The 18,706-nt window shown below is 47.7% G+C and overlaps 1 protein-coding gene across 5 annotated transcripts in view; it reads left to right on the plus strand.

Annotated features, from left to right (window-relative positions):
• KLHL25 (kelch like family member 25) overlaps positions 1-18,706 on the plus strand; it is a 33,076-nt gene that overhangs the window by 12,373 nt on the left and 1,997 nt on the right. For 4 of the 5 annotated variants that reach the window (XM_077317447.1, XM_077317446.1, XM_077317450.1 and 1 more), the window contains one exon: positions 16,263-18,076. In XM_077317447.1, coding sequence (XP_077173562.1) covers positions 16,281-18,050 — 1,770 coding nt within the window. In that variant the 5' untranslated portion in view covers positions 16,263-16,280 and the 3' untranslated portion in view covers positions 18,051-18,076. The remainder of the gene's footprint in view (positions 1-16,262; positions 18,077-18,706) is intronic. The other variant, XM_077317448.1, reaches the window with a different exon arrangement.

The following is an 18,706-nucleotide window of genomic DNA, read 5'->3' on the forward strand; positions in this document are numbered from 1 at the left end:
CTTGCTTGGCTTAATAAACAAAACGTTTACTAGATAAAGGTTTGCTTTCTTTGGCCTATGAAGATCCTCACACTTGGCCTGCTGCATCTCAACAGGAATTTGCACAAGATATGTCACCAGCTCACCAACAAACGGCCAAAAGCTGGACTCAACTTAAAATCGAGGAGGAATGTTAGGTGAACACTAGCTAAATACAAGTTTCTGAAATGGTGGTGTCTGTGGGTCATGGAAGGGGGGGTATGTCTTTTATCAAGTGAGAAAGTAAGCCATCCTCCAAGACTTCCAGATGATGTGAAAATGAGACTCTGTCAGCTTTCTAAGTAGGTGAAGAAGAAAAAAAAAGAATTGGTCCTTATATGCTGCTTTTCTCTCCCTGAAGGAGTCTCAAAGCAGCTTACAGTCACTTCCCCTTTCCTCTCCCCACATCAGACACCCTGTGAGGTGGGTGAGGCTGAGAGAGCCCTGAGAGGTGGCAGGGATTCTTTGCCTTGAGGGAGGAGAACTGGCATTGGGGTGGGGTGGGCTTGGGGGTAGCCCCCCGCTTTGCCAGCAGCCATTGTACCTCAGAATTGAGGTGAAATGGGGAACTGTCCCTATGAACGCCATTTTAAACCCTAGATGTTGGGTGATTTCTGAATTGTTGTCCTGAGCTCTCAGGGTTTGGTGAGTGGAGGTTAGAAGCATCTTAAGTGGGTGCTTTCCCCTGGGGGACAGCATAAATGAAATCAGTGCTTAACCCAGGTCCCTGGGCAGGCCAGGTACTTATTGGACAATTCGAGTTCTTGTGGAGGCTGCTTGGAACAGGAGACAGAACCTTTTAGTTAACTCATAAATATTTCATTTTCTGTTGCTTGGTGGTATAACTTTGGTCTAACTGCTTTCATTCTCGAAAACTGGGGCTGGTCTCAAAGTCTGTTTCAAGAGATATAGCTTTACACCAGGGATCCAAAGCTGAGAGTGAGCTAAGATTGGCCAGGAAAGCCCATTGTAACAAGAAAAGATTTTTCAGTTATGTGAGGAGCAAACTTAAAGTAAAGGAGGCAATAGGCCCACTGTTGGGTGCGGATGGACAAACTCTAACGGAAGATGCAGAGAAAGCAGAAAGGCTTAGTGCCTATTTTACATCTGCTTTTTCCCACAGGTCAAAGTGTTTAGGCACATCTAGAGATGGCCGTAGCCAAAGGATAGTGTCTGGGTGGCAGGTTAACATGAATAGAGAAGTTGTCGAGAGGCATTTAGCTGCACTGGATGAGCTCAAATCCCCTGGTCCGGATGAAATGCACCCGAGAGTACTCAAAGAACTTTCCAGAGAACTTGCACAGCCCTTGTCCATCATCTTCGGAACCTCTTTAAGTACTGGAGATGTCCTGGAGGACTGGAAGAGAGCAAACGTTATTCCAATCTTCAAAAAAGGGAGGAAGGGTGACCCGGGAAACTACAGACCAGTGAGTCTGACCTCTGTTGTGGGGAAGATAATGGAGCAGATATTAAAAGGAGCGATCTGCAAACACCTGGAGGACAATTTGGTGATCCATGGAAGTCAGCATGGATTTGTCTCCAATAGGTCCTGCCAGACCAACCTAGTTTTCTTTTTTGACCAAGTAACAGGTTTGCTGGATCGGGGAAATTCGGTTGATGTCATTTACTTGGATTTTAGCAAAGCTTTTGACAAGGTTCCCCATGATGTTCTGATGGATAAGTTGAAGGACTGCAATCTGGATTTTCAGATAGTTAGGTGGATAGGGAATTGGTTAGAGAACCGCACTCAAAGAGTTGTTGTCAATGGTGTTTCATCAGACTGGAGAGAGGTGAGTAGCGGGGTACCTCAGGGCTCGGTGCTTGGCCCGGTACTTTTTAACATATTTATTAATGATCTAGATGAGGGGGTGGAGGGACTACTCATCAAGTTTGCAGATGACACCAAATTGGGAGGACTGGCAAATACTCCGGAAGATAGAGACAGAGTTCAACGAGATCTGAACACAATGGAAAAATGGGCAAATGAGAACAAGATGCAATTTAATAAAGATAAGTGTAAAGTTCTGCATCTGGGTCAGAAAAATGAAAAGCATGCCTACTGGATGGGGGATATGCTTCTCGGTAACACTGTGTGTGAACGAGACCTCGGGGTACTTGTGGATTGTAAACTAAACATGAGCAGGCAGTGTGATGCAGCGGTAAAAAATGCAAATGCCATTTTGGGCTGTATCAACAGAGGCATCACATCAAAATCACAAGATGTCATAGTCCCATTGTATACGGCACTGGTCAGACCACACCTGGAGTACTGTGTGCAGTTCTGGAGGCCTCACTTTAAGACGGATGTAGTTAAAATTGAAAGGGTTCAGAGGAGAGCGACGAAGATGATCTGGGGCCAAGGGACCAAGCCCTATGAAGATAGGTTGAGGGACTTGGGAATGTTCAGCCTGGAGAAAAGGAGGTTGAGAGGGGACATGATAGCCGTCTTTAAGTATTTGAAATGTTGTCACTTGGAGGAGGGCAGGATGTTGTTTCTGTTGGCTGCAGAGGAGAGGACACGCAGTAATGGGTTTAAACTTCAAGTACAACGATATAGGCTAGATATCAGGAAAAAAATTTTCATAGAGTAGTTTAGCAGTGGAATAGGCTGCCTAAGGAGGTGGTGAGCTCCCCCTCACTGGCAGTCTTCAAGCAAAGTTTGGATACACACTTTTCTTGGATGCTTTAGGATGCTTAGGGCTGATCCTGCGTTGAGCAGGGAGTTGGACTACATGGCCTGTATGGCCCCTTCCAACTCTATGATTCTATGATTCTATCCCCAACCTTTCTGAGCCTGCGAGCACCTTCGGAATTATGGCGCAACCACAAGATAGCTGTTGTAAAGGAGGCGCATCTGACCATGCAAGAGATGCTACAGTCAAGATCCACTGCAAGCTTTTAACAAATCTGCACAGATAATCAAATCTCCAGTAGCCATTCAGGGACCTTGCTAGGCATCTGGCCACCTTCACTTTCTCAAAACATTTGATGGGAAAGGTATTGATGGGACCTCTGTTGTATTTGGGCTGCATTTTAACTCTCCGATCCAGTCCTTCTAAAACCAGGGCTGTTCCTCTTGCTATCCCTGAAATGACTTGAGCATCTGGCTTGCCAAAAACCAAACATCAACTTGGCAATGTGTGAGTGAGTAGGACCGCTTAGTAAAAAGCCCCTCAGGGCTGGGATGAATCGGTTGCCGCTAGATAACCAGAAAGGGGGCATCTTTCTAACAAGGGGTGTCTCTTTCTCATCTGGAGCCATGTTCCACAAGCAGATGTATGAATGAGCAAGGAGGATTAGTAAAATGTTTGAGGACTAGCAGGGGCTTTGGTAGAATGGATAAGAGCATCAAACAATGGTAAAGGTAAAGGTATTCCCTGTGCAAGCACCGAGTCATGTCTGACCCTTGGGGTGATGCCCTCCAGCATTTTCATGGCAGACTCAATATGGGGTGGTTTGCCAGTGCCTTCCCCAGTCATTACTGTTTTACCCCCCAGCAGCATGCTAGGTACTCATTTTACCGACCTCGGAAGGATGGAAGGCTGAGTCAACCTTGAGCCGGCTGCTGGGATTGAACTCCCAGCCTCATGGGCAGAGCTTTCAGACTGCATGTCTGCTGCCTTACCACTCTGCGCCACAAGAGGCTCTCCAAACAATGGTAGCAATTCTTAAATTCTGTGTATGATTTCCACCAAGATCCTGTTCTCTCCTTCACAGGTTCTTGCCATGTTGTTTGTATTGGGAGTTACTTATCTATGTCTCTTATGATGCTTTATGTTGTATTAATTGCTTATTATGTTTTGGTCTAGAAGTATTGGTTCTGTTTGCTTGACATGTTTTATGTGGTGACTGCAGTTGAATATTTTAAACCTTCCTTGTTGATGTTCGAAGACTGCCCAGGAGCGGCATACCTGTTTTCATTCCAACCAAGTTTAAGGTTTTCAAACCTCCAGGCCTCTCTTTCTGGGAATGTGTATCAACAATAGGCATCAGAGCAAAAGAAAACATCCTTCAGTTATTCCTCCAAGACTCCCCTTTCTCATCTTCTTGCAAGTTTCACCCAAAAAATAATTTTAAAAATCTGTAGCCTCCAGCTACATTCCAGTTGGTGGGAATTGGTGAGCAACACAGGCAATTCACAACAAAATTTTACCAGATGGGGACTGAAAGTCCCGTTGGGGTAATTGCTTTGGCAAGATCTTGTGGCAGCAAATGGAAGGGGTTTGGAAGCCAAATGAGTCACTGTAGAGATGATTCTGATTCTGTGAAGGTTCAAGGGGGTGGCAGGTTACCGTGGGTGAGCAATAGGTTTGTGAGTGTCCTGCGCAGTGCAGGGGGTTGGACTAGATGATCCAGGAGGTCCCTTCCAACTCTGTGATTCTATGATTCTGTGGAGTGAGAGAGAGAGACAGAGCTGATCTGATTGACCAACAAAGTACTGTGACTTTTATAGTGCCTGGACAACCCATTTTGTGGTCTGGTTTTAAATAGGTCATCACAGCTGGCTAAAGCATGTATTGCCACTTCTGGGTGACATTGTACTCTTCCAATTCGGGGAAGTTGGAGGGGGCAAGGGGTGTCCAGAAAACAGGGGATCCCACCCAGACAGTGGACTTGGCTACCTAGTCTGAATTCAATTTGGTAGGCTTCAGATATGCTCTTCCTAAGGGGCTGCTCCTCTTGAACTCCAGCAAGGGCCAATCATCCTGTCCCAAATATTCACAATTTGTCTTTAAACTTGGGCATGATCTGGCCTTTCCCCTCCATATGTAGGAGCAAGGTCTTAAACTCATTAAATATTACTTGTGTAGGTATTTATACCTTGTCAGAGCTTGGAAGCTTTCCAAAGTTGGTCGACGTCAATATTTGAGTGGAAGACCACCAGGAAAGTTGAGGGCTGCTGAGCAGAGGACATCAACAGCAAACCCCTTCTCCCCATCTCTACTCTGGAAACTCCAGTGGTTCTGGGTGGGTCACCGTGAATCAGTCGTAGCATGACAACCATGCTTTCCTTAAATTGTAAAATCACGGTTGCTTTTGAGCAGTTTGTGTAAGAACGGTTGTTGATGTGGCAAACCTCGATTTTACTAAAAAAAAATTTAAATCTTGAACTTTTGGATGTATGGCTTATTATGGGATATTAAATCTTAATGAAATGAAAGGGACGATCTGCCTGTCTCAAACTGTTTGCGATTCACTTCTTCACTTCTTCCATTGCTGGTTGTTTTCTTCGGGGAGGCTGGAAGCCGGAGGGCAGGGCGTGTGCAATTTTTGTGCACCAACAGGGGTACAGGCCTGTAGAGAAGCCTGGTAAACAAGTTAGTTTGGCAGTGTTTATCTATGAATATTTTAAATGTTTTCATCCTAACCTCCCCAAGGGCTCTGCAAGGGTTTTAAAAACAAATCTCATCAACTAGACGTTAAAAACTCAAATCCAGTTGTTACCTCGAGCAGGGGTAGTCAACCTGTGGTCCTCCAGATGTTCATGGACTACAATTCCCATGCAGGATTCATGGGAATTGTAGTTCATGGACATCTGGAGGACCACAGGTTGACTACCCCTGACCTAGATCTCAGAATCTTATTGCCGATGCATTCAAAGATACAATTCCTCAGTCAGGAAATCCTTGGTTTTAAATTTATTCCAGCTTGTTTTTATCTTTAATAATGAATTTGTTTCAGTTATTTAAACCATTTCTAAGTCATCTCACTACCTTGTGTGACTCAAAGTGGCTCGTAGTGTAAATGAAACATATACACACAAACACCAGACCACCATTTGGGCTGTTGGTAAATAAGATAAATTAGCCAAATGAAGTCTTAAATAATGTCATGTTTTTGTCTTCTTGTGGCTCCCTGGTGATCCGCCTCGACTCTAAGGCAAGGGTGTCCAAATTGTGGCTCTCCAGATAAGATATCCATGCTGGCAGGGACCCATGGTAATTGTAGTCCATGGACATCTTGAGAGCCACAGTTTGGACACCCCTGCTTGAAGAGGAGAAGGCAGAATACAGTTTAAATAAATGCGACAGGAAATAATGCACGGCTGAATAAAACGCCTTCAAGCACAGCCAGACCTTATGAAAGGGCGGCCAAGGAAGGCCCATTCCTTCAGACAGGTTCTTCCTCAGTAAATGATGGTCTTTAAGGGACCCCTTTTCCCTGAGGGATCTACCAACCTGATGTCTGAAGGAGGTAGCTTAGTTAAGAGCTCCTTGGGAAGGATTTCAGCCCTATGAGGTAAACTGAGTTGAAGGTTGAAACTTGGCCATGGGGAAACCAGGGAACTGTAGTGTGGCACCAACAGATTTTCATTTGTGAGCAAATTAATGACACATGGGAGGAGACTTGTGGGGCTACTCTCAACTGGAAGGCGTCTTTGAGCAGAGGCTAGATAGGATCTCCTTCTGTGCAGTGCCTTCCAAATCAATATGTGGTTGACTGGGCATGGAGGATCCTCTTTCCCCTTCCCTGGTGACCCTCAGTTGGAAATGCCAGGGGTTCAAAGTAGTGGCCCTTCAGGGAATGCTCCCTTCCTATATGGGGTCTTGGCAAGGGACAGAAAAAGGGGGACTTAGGTTGGTTTCAGATGGGGACACCTGGACACGGTGCTTCATAGGATCCTGTGAACGCAATGTGTTTTCCTCTAGCCAGCTTTTGACGCTCCTTCTGCTAGACGTAGCTGTGAGCAAGCAGCAGGCATTCCCCTGCTCACCCGAACATGCTCAGATAAAATAGTTGTTTGCTAAGCCGTGATTGGGGTGGACATCCAGCAGGCATCGGACGGCCTCTACGCTCTGGAGTCCTGTCCTGTGCTGGGAGCCCATTTCGCAAAGAAAGTAGGTCAGTCAGAAGAGTGAACAACAGAAGAGTCTCTTAGCCAGCAATTTTATATAAAAAAGCCTAGTCGGTCGCATTTTTGGAAGTTGCAGTCATCTTTGTGCCAAAAGCCCACGCGAGCCAACGAAGCCAAACATGGCTCAAGTACTCTCTGAGGGCTCTGCTCACTTTACCACAGAGAAATAAATAGCCTTTAAAACAAGAAATCTTCTGTTTCCAGAGCATGATTGCATGACATTATGAGGTAGCCCTGTGTCCCTCGGCCTTCTCTTTGTCTTTTATTTAAATCAGATGTTATGATGGTAGTTTATTAGTCTGAGGAAGAGTGCTTGCCCTCGAAAGCTCACGCCTTGAATAAATCTTGGTTGATCTTAAAGGTGCCCCTGGACTCTGATTTTGTTTAGCTTTTATCTGCTTGTGTTATATCCATTTATTCTAGTTCTCCCGTTCCACTTTTATTTTTGTTCTTTTTGGCTTTTATTGTTGCTTGTTGTTTACTTTTCTCTCTGTTTTGTAGGTTCAGTTGAGGAAGTCTCTGTTCTCTCCCCTGTGAGGGATGGGCAAAGTAGGAGTGGTTGGAAAAACCAGTTCAAAGGCTTTCTCATACCGGTTGTTTTCCTTGCCTTATCATTCCTTATTTCTCACGCTCTGACATCTTCCTCCTATGGGAGCTCTGAGTGTATGGCATATGCCCATAGAATCATAGAGTTGGAAGGAGCCATACCGGCCATCTAATCCAACCCCCAGCCCAAAGCATCCTAAAGCATCCAAGAAAAGTGTGTATCCAACCTTTGCTTGAAGACTGCCAGTGAGGGGGAGCTCACCACCTCCTTAGGCAGCCTATTCCACTGCTGAACTACTCTGACTGTGAAGGTTTTTTTCCTGATATCTAGCCTATATCATTGTGCTTGTAGTTTAAACCCATTACTACACGTCCTTTGCAGCCAACGGAAACAGCATCCTGCCCTCCTCCAAGTGACAACCTTTCAAATACTTAAAGAGGGCTATCATGTCCCCTCTCAACCTCCTTTTCTCCAGGCTGAACATTCCCAAGTCCCTCAACCTATCTTCATAGGGCTTGGTCCCTTGGCCCCAGATCATCCTCGTCGCTCTCCTCTGTACCCTTTCAATTTTATCTACGTCCTTCTTGAAGTGAACCCATGAAAATATTGGTTCATCTGGTTTTTCTCAGCCTTTGTGTTTGCCTGTTTTTGCATTCTATGCGAGTCATGCGCGCCATGCTTTCATTTTCTGTTTTAGAATTATTATTTATCTAATTGCTTAAACCACTTTCCTGCTGGTCGGTATTAATTAGCAACACTTAGCTAGGTTACTATCAGACTTAATTATCAATTTGCAACTTCGCTATCTATTCAGCCTCCCTCTGCCTGCTGCTGATTAAGGAACTTAGCTGTTTTCGTGCTAATTGTAATGGAGTTTCCCTTTCTCTTCCAAGCGGTGGGGAGTAAATCTTAGATAACAGGCTAGATCTCTTTTTGTTGTATTATATCTAGGAAAAGTAATTGACCCTCTGGCTTTTGTAGGCTTCCCACTAACAACTAAGCTAAATACCTTCTATTAAAAAAACAACAACTGGCAATTGTGTTTCGCCTTTGCAAGATAATCAGTGCCTTGTCCCAACTCTTTTCTGTTAAACTGGGGGTAGGGAGGGTCATACTTTTATCTCAGGTTCTGTCTGGAACTTTCCTCTGCACTCAAAACAATTCACAAAGAGGCTGTGAAATACCACCTAGGAAGCCTTCAGGCAGCTCTCTGACGGTAGAAACTTGTAAAATATAATTGTTTATATGCCCCTTTCAAGGGAGAATTATTGAGTAGACAGGGAAATGGCGCATTAAGGAGCATTTGGCTTATCGTATTGATTGCTCTCCCAGAGATGTCGATCTGCAATTTTGTGAGGTCTTTCCTGAAAACTGGTGAACATTTACATTCTGTTCCCTCCCATTTTCCAGCTTTGATTAATACTAAACAGTGGTGATCCACCCACATGGAATTACCCCTAAAGGATGTTTCCATTCTTCTGTACCAGTACCACTTTCCCCCATGAAACCCGACTTTAAAAAACCTGCAGCAAAATCTCCTACAACCAACCAAGGGGAATAAAACCACCCCACAGCATGGCACACGACTTTTAATTGATCTTTCCCCAGTAAGAAAGCATTTGTGTCCAACCGTGATCCAAACAACTAGGAATTCGGTCATAAATAATGAGGAATTGCTTGTGAATCTTTAAAAAAAAGCTCTCCCACAGTTTCTGATGTATTAAATGATGTGCCATGGCATAGGGCAGACTCCAACCCTATTGCACACTAAGAAAACTAATATCAATTACAGGCTAGAGAATCTAAAAGAAAAGTTGAAGCTGATTACTAAGAATGACAAAGGTTACCTGTGAGGACACCAAGGCATTCTTATCCCCTTTTGATATGGTATTTATCCAGGAAATTTCTTCCTGCTATTTAGCTTTCTTTCAGAGTTCATCAAAAGCCCCTTTTAGCCTTTCTCAAGTAGAGCTAGCATGTCTAATCTCTATGGCATCGTTCATCCATGAATCTAAAATGATTTTGGCATAGGATTTCATTTTCATAGAATCATAGAATCATAGAGTTGGAAGGGGCCATACAGCCCATCTAGTCCAACCCCCTGCTCAACGCAGGATCAGCCCTAAGCATCCTAAAGCATTTTAGTAATTAAGTCAACATTGAAGCTTCGTTTGATAATTTCATTCATAGAATCATAGAATAATAGAGTTGGAAGGGACCTCATGGGTCATCTAGTCCAACCCCCTCTCCATCAGATGGCTATCTAGCCTCTGTTTAAAAATTTCCAAAGATGGAGAACCCATCATCATATATATGCCACCTGCAGCTTGACAAATTGAATGATATCTGGGCCTTGTTGGGTGAAATATTCAGTAAAATTAAAAGCAACTTCCCCAAAGTTCACTCCTAGCGGGTGATTTTTAATACTCGAATTGGAGCCAGTCTTTCTTTAACATAAAATCAATGTCCAGTAGCATCTTTAAGACCAACAAAGCGCTCGAAAGCTCACACCTTGATTTTATCATTCTACTTCAGACCAACATGGCTACACATTTGAATCTTTCTTGAACCTGAAAACCATCCCTATTATCCTTTCCAGAACAGCTATAAGGGTTGTCTTGATAAATGAAAACATGGACACATCTTCATATTTTCTGCAAGCATTATTAAACCTCCCTTGCCAGTGTGGCTCTCCGTTCAGAATTGGGCCGACCTTCCCTTGAGGCAAGGACGATCACAGACATTTAGACCAGGGGTAGTCAACCTGTGGTCCTCCAGATGTCCATGGACTACAATTCCCATGATCCCCTGCCAGCAAATGCTGGCAGGGGCTCATGGGAATTGTAGTCCATGGACATCTGGAGGACCACAGGTTGACTACCCCTGATTTAGACTATCCATCAAGTCATAGTTGTCTTTGAGAAACTTCTGGATCTTTTCCTTAACCTGGAAAGGAGTTGGGTTTTCATGCAGCATTTGCACTGGTGAGAAATTGTGTAAAATTAAACAATACCCAGAGCTCTGCTTTTAGAGCAGGGGTAGTCAACCTGTGGTCCTCCAGATGTCCATGGATTACAATGCTTGGTTATGCCAATTATTGTGTATTCCTCCTAATGTCTTCTCTCTTATAAACTACCTGTTGACTTCACAAAGTCTATTACAAGGGGCAGAATCATCTGTTTACCTTCTTCAGAATGAATCTGCCCCATCTCTTAGGTAAGAGTGACATGATTGCTCATAATCTTCTGGAGGAGTCTTTTGCATGCTAATCTCACGAGGCATATTACACGGAATTTGCAAGCTCATTGTAATATATTTTTATTATTTATTTATTTTATTTATTTATTTAGATTTATATACCGCCCTCCCCGAAGGCTCAGGGCGGTTTACATTAAAACTAATCAACGATACATGAAACAGTCTTCGTTAAAACATACAGTAAATAATAACAGTGGTTGTAACCATATAACAGAATAATGTAACAGTATAACAGTATAATAAAATAATATAACGATGGAACGGTGCAATACCACAACAGGTCCAGAGCGCTCTGGTGGAGTTCTGGGAGGAAGGGGGGAGATGGGGGGAGGGGGGGAGCGGGGGCCCTTCATTCGCTGTTGGTTGTGCCTGGTCTCAACCAAATGCCTGGCGGAGGAGCTCCTTTTTGCAGGCCCTGCGGAACTGTTTAAGCTCCGTCAGGGCCCTGATCTCCTCCGGGAGCTCATTCCACCAGGTGGGGGCCAGTACAGAGAATGCTCTGGCCCTGGTCGAGACCAGGCGGACTTCTTTAGGGCCAGGGACCATTAGCCGGTTGGTGGCGGTGGAGCGCAGAGCTCTTTTAGGGGCATAGGCAGGGAGGCGGTCCCTCAGGTACACTGGGCCCTGACTGTGAATGGCCTTGAAGGTAATTACCAGAACCTTTAGTCTGATCCGGAATTCAACTGGCAACCACTGCAGTTGGTGGAGAATGGGCCGGATGTGGGACCTCCACGGTGTTGCTGTGAGGATCCTGGCCGCTGCGTTTTGGACCAGCTGTAGTTTCCGGGTCAAGGCTAAGGGCAGGCCTGCGTAGAGCGAGTTACAGAAGTCCAGTCTAGAGGTGACCGTCGCATGGATCACTGTGGCTAGGTGTTCCGGGGCCAGGTAGGGCGCTAGTAGTTTGGCTTGGCGGAGATGGTAAAATGCCAGCCGCGCTACCTTTGTGATCTGGGCTTCCATTGTAAGGGAAGTATCCAGAATCACGCCTAGGTTCCTGGCGGAGTGAGCCGTAGAGAGCTGTACTCCATCCAGGGCAGGCAGGCACGCTTCCTCGCATGGGCCCTTCCTACCCAGCCACAGGACCTCCGTCTTTGAAGGATTGAGCTTCAGACGACTCTGCTTCAGCCATCTCGTCACTGCTTCCAGGCAGCTGGCTAATGCTTCTGGGGGGGAGTCAGGGCGGCCATCCATCAGGAGGAAGAGCTGGGTGTCATCGGCATATTGATGACAACCCAGCCCAAACCTCCGTACCAGTTGTGCGAGAGGGCGCATAAAGATATTGAATAGGATAGGAGAGAGGACCGCTCCTTGTGGGACTCCACAAGTAAGTTGACGACGGTCTGATGTTTTGTCTCCAATTGCAACCCTCTGTCCACGATCCCGGAGGAAGGAGATCAGCCATTGGAGGGCTGTCTCTCGTATTCCGGCATCGGTGAGGCGGCGAGCTAGAAGCTCATGATCGACTGTGTCGAACGCTGCTGAGAGGTCTAGTAATATCAGCAGTGCCGACCCGCCTCGGTCCAACTGGCGACGGAGGTCATCCGTCAGGGCGACTAGCGCTGTCTCTACCCCATGGCCAGGCCGGAAGCCTGACTGGGATGGGTCTAGGACCGAAGCTTCTTCCAGGTACTCTGTTAGTTGGTTTGCGACAGCCCTTTCAATCATCTTCCCCAGAAACGCTAAATGCGAGACGGGTCGATAGTTGTTGGGCTCTCGCGGGTCTAAGGATGTTTTTTTCAGCAGTGGGCGTACCACAGCCTCTTTCAGTCCCTCCGGGAATTCTCCCGTTGTGAGAGATAGATTGATTATCTCCCGGAGGGGGCCCTTTATCCTTATGTCCGCTGTTCTTAGGAGCCAGGATGGGCAAGGGTCTAGTGGGCATGTGGTTGGCCTTGCTGTTGCTAGTATCCTGTCCACTTCGGTCAGCGTGAGTCGTCTGAAGTTACTCAAGGTATTCTCCAAAGACGGCCAAGGGGCCTCTAGTTCACTTTCTGTATCTAAGGTTGGAGGGAGGTCATGGCGGAGTGTCGAGATTTTATCCGCAAAATGACTCGCAAATGCCTCACAGCTGATATCCAATTTGCTACTGTTTTGTTGCCCTTCAGCCAGGGCAGTAAGAGACCGAACTACCTTAAACAATTGAGCCGGGCGTGAGTCTGCGGATGCGATGGTAGCCGAGTAAAAATTGCGTTTCACTGACTTCACCGCCATCTCATAGGCCTTCATCTGCATTCTATAAGATGTTCTCGAGGCTTCGTCACGAGTCTTCCTCCAAACTCGCTCTAGCCGTCTCAGTTCCCGTTTCTTGTTGCGAAGCTCCTCGGTGTACCAAGGGGCCCGCTTGAGACGGGGCCGGAGAGGGCGTCGGGGGGCTATCTCATCAATGGCAGCCAGCAGTCTGTCATGCCAGTCGCTGACCAGGCCATTGAGAGAAGTGCCAGGAGGCATTGGCTCCCGCAGAGCATTCAGGAATCCAATTGGATCCATAAGTCTCCGCGGGCGAGCTAAAATTTGCTCGGCGCCCAACTGAGGTGGGAGTGGTAGCCATAGCCGAGCCTTCAGGGCATAGTGGTCTGACCATGGCACGGCAGTTGCCGTGACCAGATCCACATTCAGACCTACGCCGAAAATAAGATCCAGGGTGTGACCTGCTTGGTGGGTGGGGCCAACAACAAACTGCGAGAGCCCTAGTGTCGCCATGGTTGACACTAGGTCCTGCCCAGTTCTAGAAGACGGCAGCTCAGCATGGACGTTAAAGTCCCCCAGGACTAATAGACTGGGAAACTGTAGCGTCCAGGCCGCCACCGCCTCTAGCAGGGCAGGCAGGGCATCTGGTGGTGCATTGGGCGCGCGGTACACTAACCAAATGGCCACGCTCTCGGTTGATCCCCATCCGAGGCCAACACATTCAATGCCTGGTATTGATGGCGCAGGAAGGGCCCTGAAGGAGAAAGCCTCTCGGATCAGGATTGCCACCCCTCCTCCCCGCCCCGCTGTCCGGGACTGGTGGAGGACAGAAAACCCGGCAGGGGCTAGATCTTTGAGGGCGACTGTTTCGCCTTTCCTGGTCCAGGTTTCTGTCACGAACGCCAGGTCCACTCTTTGCTCTGCAAAATAGTTTTGCAGGGTAGAGGTTTTGTTGTTTATTGACCTGGCGTTGCACAGCACCAGTGTCAGAGGCGGGTTATTCACCTTTGCCTCCACCCTAGTGTCGCGAGGGATGGGGCGGAGTCTGGAGGGGGCCCGTGTATGGTTGATTTCCGGGTCCCTTGGTCGCCGCCATCCGCTGTCTCTGCCTCTGCCCCTTATTGTTGGGATCCCTGACCCTTTCAGGGCCCCCGCTTTCTCCCCTTCCTCCGTTCTTTCAAATATGATGGGCTCCATGGACACTGTTGGTTTTAGTTCTTGGTTTTGCGGTTTAGCTAGGGTTGTTGCCCACCCTGGTTCTGTGCTTATTGCTGGTTTCTAATGTAGGTGTAGGGTTTTGTGTATCTGTGGAAGGTTGGTCCCGATCGCTATTTATAGCCTCTCAGGACTTCCCAGTTCCAATTGTGACAGTTATGTGCTATGTGTAGGATGTGTATCTGGAGGGGTAGCCCCGATCGCCTGTTGCGGCACCTAAGGGTTGCCCAGTCCAGGGTGTGTGGTGTATGTGTGGCCTCTGTGTTATTTCATGTTGTGATTTGGGACTGGATGTTTGTGGGTTGGGTGGAATTGGGTTGGACAGTTAGCGTTGTTTGGCAAGTGGAGGGTGGGTTGTTAGGTATGGTCTGAATTAATTAGTTGTTAGAATTGGTTGATTGGGGTGGGTTTGGGTGGTTCAGTTGGTAGTTGGGTAGTTCAATTGGTTGGTGGAGTTGATTGATTTGGGGTGGCTTGGGTAGTTCAGGCGATAGTTGGGTAGTTCAATTAGTTGATAGAATTGATTGTTTGGTAGAATTGATTGTTTTGGGGTGGGTTTGGGTAGTTCAATTTTAGGATTTAGTTGATTAATTGGTGGAATTAATTGTTTTGGGTGGGTTTGGGATAGTTAAATTGATGGTGGGGTTGTGGTAGATCAGTTGATGATAATTGTTCGGATGGGTAGATGGGTAAGGTGTTAATTTAATTTGGGGTCAGTCAATGGTCAGATGGGTTGTTAGGTTGAGGGTTGGGGGTTAATTCTTCTCCCTTTTTTATAATTCCTGTGCATAGATTGTTGTCTCTTTCCCTCCCTTTTAAAAATTTTTCTCCTTTTTCTATTCCCCCCCCCACCCCTGCTCTTTCCCTCCCCCCCTCTTTTTTCCCCTCCCCTTTTCTGTGCACACCACAATGTTTCCACTTGATTCTTCTCTTAGTTTGTTTGAAGTTTTCCCCTTATTCTCCCCCTCCCCTCCGTTTAGTTATGGCAAGTCCCGTTCCCCCCCCCCCCCAGGGCTTGGTACTTCTCTTTCTTTATTGTTCTGCAGGTGAGTGTTCCTTTTCCTTTCCTTCTTCTTTCTTTTCTGTTTGCTTCTTTTCCTTGTCGCTCGGCTGTAGTGCAGGGTCGGCGATGGGCAGGCAGCAGCAGCAGAGGGTCAGGCTTTGTTTGGTGGTGGTTGGGCACGGGTGGTGGACACGGCGCAGCTATGGCGAGGCGGAATCAGTAGAGGTCCAGGCTCCGTTCCTGCGGGGTCCTGGCTCTGATCGGGCGGCAGCTGTGGGCTTGAATGGAAGGCGAAGCGTGGTAATGGCGTCCTGTCGACCTTCGGCGGTGGAACAGCCGCAGCAGAGGGTCCGGCCCCGTTCACGTGGTGGCCGCGGTGCTGATGGTGGGCGTGGCACAGTAGCAGCGGTCAGCTGTGGCTGAAGTCCGGCTCTGCTTGGGCGGCTGCAGGAGGGTCCCTCTGCAGCAGGCCGTTTCCCGCAGCGACGCTGACAGGCCGCTCCAGTGGATCTGCTGGTCGGCTCTCCCTGGCTGTTCTCAGCAAGCTCCAGGTTCCTCCGGCCGTGGGGCTGTTCAGGCTTGGTAGATGGTCAATGATGCAATTACCTATCTACTTGCTGACTGGGAAGTCAAAATGAAAAACTCAAAATGAAGCAAGCCATCCCTTCTTGATGACTCTCAGAGTCCTTGGAAGCATATGAATTCTGAACCATGAGACCAACTTTAAAGGGGTGGGATTTTCTGCCACTGGATGTGGTTCATAGATTGTTTTAAAGTGGTTTTGACAGGTTTATGGAGGAGAGGGAAGAGACAGTGGCCAGACAGTAACTTAAGAAGAATCTCATGCCGAGAACGTAAACCTCTGAGTCCTTATTCCGGAAGGTAGCCCTGCTTGCTGACCCTTTGGAGCAATTGGGGTGAAACAGGATATGGGACTAGATGGGCCACTCTTTGCCTAAGTGCAATGATAGTTGTTCATCACCCTTTTCCTCCACAGTTGTATCCTGCCATATGATGGAGTGATTGCTAGCCAGCATTTTGCTTAGCTGGACAAGAGATAGATTCCCACTCTATTCCCTTTGCTAATTTGGGGGCTTAAAAAACAAGAAGTAAATGTTCAGTCTTTATCTGCTAAAGTTGAACCTCTTTTCTTGTTTCTTCTGTCCACTTCTCCGCAGCTAGCACTCCTATAAACAATGTCGGTGAGCGTCCACGAGAACCGTAAATCCCGAACCAGCACTGGTTCAATGAATATCTTGCTGTTCCACAAGGCGTCCCACCCGGACTGCATCCTGTCTCACCTAAACACCATGAGGAAGCACTGCATGTTTACTGACGTCACCCTCTGGGCTGGAAACAAGTCGTTTCCGTGCCACCGTGCAGTCTTGGCTGCCTCTAGCAGGTATTTTGAAGCAATGTTCAGCAACGGCCTCCGTGAGAGCCTTGATGACGAGGTGAACTTCCACGATAGCTTGCACCCAGAGGTGTTGGAGCTGCTCCTGGACTATGCTTACTCCTCCAAGGTCATCATCAATGAGGAGAATGCCGAATCCCTCCTGGAAGCTGGCGACATGCTGCAGTTCCACGACGTCCGCGATGCGGCCGCGGAATTCCTCGAGAAGAACTTGTACCCCTCCAACTGCTTGGGCATGATGATGCTCTCGGACGCCCACCAGTGCAGGAGGCTCTACGAGCTTTCTTGCCGGATGTGTCTGTCCAACTTTGAGATGGTCCATGGGAGTGAAGACTTCAACTCCCTCTCCAAGGACACGTTGCTGGACTTGATCTCCAGCGATGAACTAGAGACCGAGGAGGAGGAGAAGGTCTTCAGAGCTGTCATCCAGTGGGTGAAATACGACTTGGACAAGCGGAAGACTTTCCTCCCGGAACTTCTCAAGAACGTGCGCCTGGCCTTGCTGCCTTCCGATTGCCTTAAGGAGGCCATGACCTACGAGGAGCTAATCACTGCCGAGGAACAGAACAAGCAAATAATGGATGAGGCCCTTCAGTGCAAGAAGAAGATCTTGCAGAATGACGGGGTGGTCACCAGCCCTTGTGCCAGGCCCCGCAAAGCTGGCCACACATTGCTCATCTTGGGTGGCCAGACGTTCATGTGTGACAAGGTCTACCAGGTAGATCACAAGGCCAAAGAGATCATTCCGAAGGCGGACCTTCCGAGTCCAAGGAAGGAGTTCAGTGCTTGTGCCATTGGCTGCAAAGTCTACATTACTGGTGGGAGAGGGTCAGAAAATGGTGTGTCAAAGGATGTCTGGGTCTATGACACAGTTAACCAGGAGTGGTCCAAAGCTGCCCCGATGCTTATAGCTCGCTTTGGACATGGCTCAGCAGAGCTAGAAAACTGCCTTTATGTTGTTGGTGGCCACACAGCAGTGGCTGGCGTTTTCCCCGCTTCCCCGTCTGTTTCTCTGAAGCAGGTAGAGAAGTATGATCCGATTGCCAACAAATGGACCATGGTTGCCCCTTTGAGGGACGGGGTCAGCAATGCAGCCGTGGTAAGCGCTAGGCTGAAGCTCTATGTCTTTGGTGGGACCAGCATCCATCGAGACATGGTGTCCAAAGTCCAGCACTATGACCCAGCAGAGAACCGATGGACGATCAAAGCACAATGCCCCCAGCCCTGGCGCTACACGGCCGCCGCTGTCCTCGGCAGCCAAATTTTCATCATGGGTGGGGACACCGAGTTCACCGCGGCGTCCGCCTACCGTTTTGATTGCGAGACGGACCAGTGGACGCGGATTGGAGACATGACGGCCAAGCGGATGTCCTGCCATGCTCTGGCCTCAGGGAACAAACTCTACGTGGTGGGGGGCTATTTTGGGACGCAGCGGTGCAAAACGCTGGATTGTTACGACCCTACCTCTGACACATGGAACTGTATCACCACAGTGCCTTACTCCCTGATCCCTACGGCTTTTGTGAGCACATGGAAACACTTGCCGGCCTGAGGAAGTCTACGTGTCCAATTAAGGAGGTAAGACTACTTACAGGAGGTTTTCTCCTGACTCTTTCCTATCACTCTCATGAGCAGCACAAGGGGTCTGTTTACAGGAGAGAGGGCATACAGATTGCTCAGGTTTCTGAGGCTATGTGCATTGATTCGTGCTCTGTTTTTAATATTCAGTGCTGGAGTTTATGTGCCGTAATAAAATCAGAGTCCAGTCACACCTTTAAGACCAACAAAGATTTATTCAGGGTGTGAGCACCCTGTCAGGTCTAGAGGCTGTGAGCGCACCCTGAATAAATCTTCGTTGGTCTTAAAGGTGTGACTGGACTCTGATTTTATTGTACATCAAGGACAAAGGGACTCCGATGATTCAGGTAGGTTGCTGTTTTGAAGCCACAGAGCAAAGTTTGAGTCCAGGGCAGCCTTTAACCTCACAGAGTTCAGTTCAGGTTATGAAGAAGAAGAGTTGTTTCTTATATGCTGCTTTTCTCTACCCGAAGGAGGCTCAAAGCGGCTTATAGTCACCTTCCCTTTCCTCTCCCCACAACAGACACCCTGTGGGGTGGGTGAGGCTAAGAGAGCCCTATATCACTGCTCGGTCAGAACAGTTTTATCAGTGCCGTGGGGAGCCCAAGGTCACCCAGCTGGCTGCATGTG

Source organism: Paroedura picta, chromosome 18 (genome assembly GCF_049243985.1).
Source record: "Paroedura picta isolate Pp20150507F chromosome 18, Ppicta_v3.0, whole genome shotgun sequence".
Lineage (NCBI taxonomy): Eukaryota > Metazoa > Chordata > Lepidosauria > Squamata > Gekkonidae > Paroedura > Paroedura picta.